The sequence below is a fragment of the Triticum dicoccoides genome, chromosome 7A (assembly GCF_002162155.2).
Source record: "Triticum dicoccoides isolate Atlit2015 ecotype Zavitan chromosome 7A, WEW_v2.0, whole genome shotgun sequence".
NCBI lineage: Eukaryota > Viridiplantae > Streptophyta > Magnoliopsida > Poales > Poaceae > Triticum > Triticum dicoccoides.
Window position 1 is genome coordinate 719,045,161 of NC_041392.1, and position 5,987 is coordinate 719,051,147.

The 5,987-nt window shown below is 47.8% G+C and overlaps 1 protein-coding gene across 1 annotated transcript in view; it reads right to left on the reverse strand.

Annotated features, from left to right (window-relative positions):
• Positions 1–954: 954 nt before the first annotated feature.
• LOC119334034 (disease resistance protein RGA4-like) overlaps positions 955–5,987 on the reverse strand; it is a 16,778-nt gene continuing 11,745 nt past the window's right edge. Inside the window, exons 6-9 of the mRNA XM_037606708.1 lie at positions 2,440–3,048; positions 2,087–2,320; positions 1,588–1,824; positions 955–1,261 (exon numbers count right to left, since the gene is read on the reverse strand). Coding sequence (XP_037462605.1) covers positions 955–1,261; positions 1,588–1,824; positions 2,087–2,320; positions 2,440–3,048 — 1,387 coding nt within the window. The remainder of the gene's footprint in view (positions 1,262–1,587; positions 1,825–2,086; positions 2,321–2,439; positions 3,049–5,987) is intronic.

Genomic DNA, 5,987 nt, shown 5'->3' on the forward strand with positions numbered 1-5,987 from the left:
ACGCCATTTTATTTTCCCTTATCTCGCTGGCCACTACATCTTTGTTGTAATATTTTATGTAACAACATCTGTGTTGCAAAAGTTTCTTCCGCAACAACACCGATCTTGCAAAAAAGTGAAAACGCAAAAAGAAACTCTGCAACAATATCTCTGTTGCAAAAAATGCAACAAGAACTCTGTTGTAAAAATATATATGCAACACTATCTTTGTTGTAAATATTTTTGTAGCAAGACTTGTGTTGCAAAAGAAAACTTACAACACGCCCTCTATTGCAAAATTGGGCCGAGCCATGAGAAAATACCGAATCTAATGGCTCGCAACCCGGCGAATCTTTTTAAAAGATCCACCGGCCGACGGGTAGTATGAGCATGTTTGGTTGGTGGCCTAGGTCACATGCCTGACAAAAACCAGTGCTTAAAAGCAACCTGAAAAATAGCTATTTCTGCTTGGTGAAAAACAAAAACAAGTGAAAAACAAAACCGTTTACTAGTTCTAATAGAAAAGGTCACATCAAGTACTATTTGCATGATTAGCGTTCCTAGGTCCAGGCTAGTGAACCTGCCTGGTTTAGAAGCCAGGCTAACCAAATTATAGTGTGTCCAGGCCAGGCTGCATCAGGCTTTTCCAGTACAGCAAACAAACACCCTTCAGGCACATCTCAAGCAGGCTTCAGGCCAGGCACTCAACGGCGAGGATGCGAACCAAACTGACCCTATGTCCATGTTATAAACGGACAACATCTATAAGTCCGTTTATAACACGCTAAAGGGACTTGTCAATTTAGCCCGTGAGTAGCCCACCTTCGCTTATCGGGCTTGCCTGGACCGGGCTATAGACTGCTAATAGCAGCAACAACAATCAACAGGCCCAATCTATCATCGTCTCCCTTCCTCTCTCTCGCTCGCGGCAGCACCAATGGCCGTTGCGGCGGCGGCCGCCGGAGATGACCACCATCACCCGCAGCAGAAGTACGGTCTGTGGAATAGATCGCCGTACAGGTCCGCGGCGGTGGTGGCCAAGACGGGAGCGCGGAGCGCGTGAAGCTGCTGCTGCTGCTGCAGTACCAGGCGGAGATGCTGCGGCCGTAGAGGGGGATCGCACGGTGACGCTCTGGCGCGCGTGGTCGGCGAGGAACGAACCAGGCCAAATTCATCCCCACCCAGGTCCCCCGTTCCCCTCCCTTTCCCCTTGCTTCCTTGCTTGACCATCCGTTCTGCATTCTTGAGCGACCCTGCAGTGGTGAATGCCAGCTCCCTGAAACTGTAAGTTGTACATGTCGACAATTCAGTGAGTAACCGATCTTCTGTTCATTCTCATTATCATAAATAGATATTCTCTATGAATTCTCCGTTGTAACACGACGAGCCTACGCAAAGTAATCATCAAGCGAAGCAGGAATCAGTACCAAAGGTTGCACTCAGCTTCATGTACATTCATACGACAACATCAGGTGTCAAACTGGCAAAATAGTATATACTTAAACCAACTCTTTGGAATACAGTTCATACTCCATCACATCACAAATTAAAACTACAATTCAGTTAAGTAGGCATTTCAGGCACGCACAAGGGGTAGGTGGAGCTGACTGTTGGGTGTGTTGGTCCTCCAGCTTCAACACAGGTTTCTTCACAAGCTCGCCAACCTTCTGCTGCAAGTGTTCCTTGACTTGGTCGCTGTATGAACCCTTAAGCCACACTTCCTTGAGATTCTCTAGCTTCTCTAACCCAGAAAGCTCCAAAGACGACTCGGTAGAAGAGCAGTGAACAACCAGCACCTCCACATTTGCAGGCATCCTACCTCCAAAAACTATCACCAGCTTGTAGCTGCCCACAGTCAATCTTAAGGTCTGGGGCTTGGAAGAAATCCCTAGTCCACGGGGCCACCAGACTATCATAATAGAGCTTGCCATCTTCAATCGGCTTGAGACAAAGATGACGGAACATATCCTTGCAAGGCAATTGTACAAGGCTGTCTATGTTCTCCTGCGTTGATATTGCCAACTCAAGATCTTGAACGCGAGCCTTTTTGAGATTCTTGCCAAGTTGCTTCATCCAGACTACCGATACGTGTACATTTCCCCCGTACAGCTTGAGGCTCTTTAGTGTTTTTGGCGGTTTGGAGATGTCATCCAAACAACACAAATCCTCCCGCTCCTTCTGCTTCTCATCATTATCACCGAGTCTCACTGACAAGGTCTCAAGATGAACATAGCCTGAGATGACAGAACAAAATTCACTCCAATTTTTCCAGTTGATGCCGGACACAGCGAGCTTGTGCAATTGGGTAAGCTTCTTGAGCTCCATGAGGATGGCCTTGCCACTAATAGTGATATTGACAACACCAAGTGTATGTAAGCGATCAGCTTACCAATCCCAGCCGCAACAGGAACCTTAACACCACTACATCGTCGACGTTTGCATCTAAACTTGTTGGACAACCAGCTGCAAGATACCAGCATATCTCGTCCCCGACTGCTCCATGGCGTTGTGGTCTGGACTGGCTCTTCTTCTGCTGGTGTTCTTGCTTCTCCTGCTAATTGGCTTGTAACCATGGCATCACTATGGTCATCTCCAGCGGTTGCTGATGTCATGTGGTCCTCATCAGCTGCTCCTGCTTCTTCTGCTGGTAGGTCTTCCGTAACTGATGGTGGTAGTATGGCACCAGCACGAATGTATTGTAGCTTATGTAGCTTCATAACATAAGATGGCAAAATGACTATGGAGGTGCCTTTTACATCTAGAGTTTGCAACTGCTTCAGGCCAGCCAATGATCTCGGCAAACAGGTAATATATTTGCAACCTCGTAGGGAGAGGAATTTGAGGCGAAGAACTAGCTTCCCAATTTGCTCAATATCAGCATCTCTGACACCTGTTGAATTCTCTAGATCCAGCACCCGGAGCAATTCCATATTGACATAGGCAGAGATGAAGAATGGCCTCCACTTGCCGAACACCGTCAATGACCGGAGCCGTGACAATTCCATTCTCTCAAATACAATCTTGTCTCCATCCCAGCTGCTACTTATGGCCAGGTGTTGTTGTAACGCCCTCGATGCGGCTATATCTCCCACGTGTCGAAGCACGACTTAGAGGCATAACCGCATTGAAAGCAATGTCGCAAGTGAGGTAATCTTCACACAACCCATGTAATACATAAGGGAAAGAGATACATAGTTGGCTTACAATCGCCACTTCACACAATTACATGAATAAAGCATTACATCATCCAGATACAATCAAGGTCCGACTACGGAACCAAAATAAAAGAAGAACCCCAAATGCGACAAAGGTCCCCGATCAACCCCAACTGGGCTCCACTACTAATCAACTAGAACGAAACAACACAAAGGGCAAGATCTTCATCGAGCTCCTCCTTGAGCTTGGTTGCGTCACCTGCTCGGTAACATAGGCACCTGCAAACTGGTTTTGGAAGTATCTGTGAGCCACGGGGACTCAGCAATCTCGCACCCGCGAGATCAAAACTATTTAAGCTCATAGGAAGGATGGAGTAATGAGGTGGAGCTGCAGCAAGCGACTAGCATATATGGTGGCTACAATCGCAAAAGAGAGCGAGAAGAGAGGGCAAAGCACGGTCGATAAAAGTATGATCAAGAAGTGATCCTATAGCAACCTACGTCAAGCATAACTCCAACACCGTGTTCACTTCCCGGACTCCGCCGGAAAAAGACCATCACGGTTACACACACGGTTGATGTATTTTAATTAAGGTCAACTTCGGGTTTTCTACAACCGGACGTTAACAAATTCCCATCTGCCCATAACCGCGGGCACGGCTTTCGAAAGTTCAAATCCCTGCAGGGGAGTCCCAACTTAGCCCATGACAAGCTCTCACGGTCAACGAAGGAATAGACCTCCACCCGAGATGTTCCGATCAGACTCGGTATCCCGGTACAACAAGACATTTCGACAGGGTAAAACTAAACCAGCAACACCGCCCGAATGTGCCGACAAATCCCGATAGGAGCTGCACATATCTCTTTCTCAGGGCACACTCAGATGAGACTAGCTACGAGTAAAACCAACCCTCAAGTTTCCCCGAGGTGGCCCCGCAGGCAGCTCAGTTCGGACCAACACTCAGAGGAGCACTGGCCCGGGGGGGTTAAATAAGATGACCCTTGAGTCTGCAGAACCCAAGGGAAAGAAAAGGCTAGGTGGCAAATGGTAAAACCAAGGTTGGGCATTGCTGGAAGAGCTTTACTTAAGGCGAACTGTCAAGGGGTTCCCATTATAGCCCAACCGCGTAAGGGACGCAAAATCCGGGAACATAACACCGATATGACGGAAACTAGGGCGGCAAGAGTGGAACAAAACACCAGGCATAAGGCCAAGCCTTCCACCATTTACCAAGTATATAGATGCATTAATTAAATAAGATATATAGTGATGTCCCAACAAGTAAACATGTTCCAACAAGGAACAACATCTCCATGTTCCAACAAGGAACAAACTTCAATCTTCACCTGCAACTAACAACGCTATAAGAGGGGCTGAGCAAAGCGGTAACATAGCCAATCAACGGTTTGCTAGGACATGGTGGGTTAGAGGTTTGACATGGCAATTTGGGAGGCTTGAAAGCAAATGGTAGGCATCGTAGCATTGGCATAGCACAGAGCGAGCAAACTAGCATAGCAAAGATAGTAGTGATTTCGAGGGTATGATCATCTTGCCTGAAATCACGCAAGGAAGAAGAACGAGTCCATGAAGAAGACAAACGGACGTAGTTGAACGGATCCTCACAAACGCGACGTTATCGGAACCAACCCGAAGAAGCAATCACCGGAAAAGAAGCACACAACATAGTAAACAACCAGCACATCAACATGGCATGATGCACAATCGAGTATGATGCATGTCCGGTTTAATGAAACATGGCATGGCTAAATGCACAAACAATCCTACAGATTAGGTGGAGCTCAATATGCATCGGGATGCATATTGACAAAACACCACATCAATTATTTAGTTCCCTCTCGTTTATGTACTCAACAATATTAAATGTTGATTAACATGGCAAGAGGTGAAGCACAACAAGACTACCTATCTAGGCAAATTTAAATGAGGCCGGAAGCAACGAGCAACAACTCCGGAAAATCCTCATATGCATAATTTAAGGTTTGGTACTGTTCTGCCCTAAACATTATTTTAGAGTTGTTAAACATGCAAGATGATGCCACCATATTTAACTAGGCAAAATTCCACCCCATTTACATATAAAGTTTATTAAATTCGGAGTTACGGTTATTTAGTTATGAATTAAATCATTTTAACATGGCATAGGAGCAAATTAATGCAAACAACATTTTTAACATTTTAAACATAGATGAAAGTTGGATATTATTAATCTACACAAAATTCTGAGCAAGTTTCATATATAAAACATTTTAATCCGATGCACGGTTCTTGAGTTATTAAATGCATGAACATGAGGGTCTAATCTGTAAAACTGGCAATCCCTGGAATAATTGGACAAATTCACAGAACGAGAAAAAAACATGACCGGGCTGAATCTGAACAGTGCACTGGGCAGCCCAACAAGAGTAAAAAAAAACAAGAGGAGGGGGCGCTGGGGGTCGACTCACCCAGTGGGCCTTGGCCCGGTTTGCTGGAGAGGAGGCAGGCCGAGGCGGGGGCTGCGTTGGGCCGGCGAGGACGATTGGGCCGGCCCACGCGGGCGCGGTCAACGGAGGGAGCAGATCGGGGCTCTCCCGATCCCGATCGGGACGAAGCAGGGGGGCGGCCATGGCCGGCGTCAGAGGTGGCCGGGACCGGGCGGAAGGTCGCCGGCGGGAGCGAGATGGGGTGGATCCGGCCGGGGAGACGCAGATCCGGCCGGCCGGTGTCGGATCCGGGCGCCGGCGAGCCGGACGAAGCTCGGGCAGGGCACTGCGTGGGGAGGCGGCGACGGTGGCGCTTGGTGGCAGCGACGGCTCGAAGGCGGCGGCCGAAACGAGGACATGGCGGCGGCC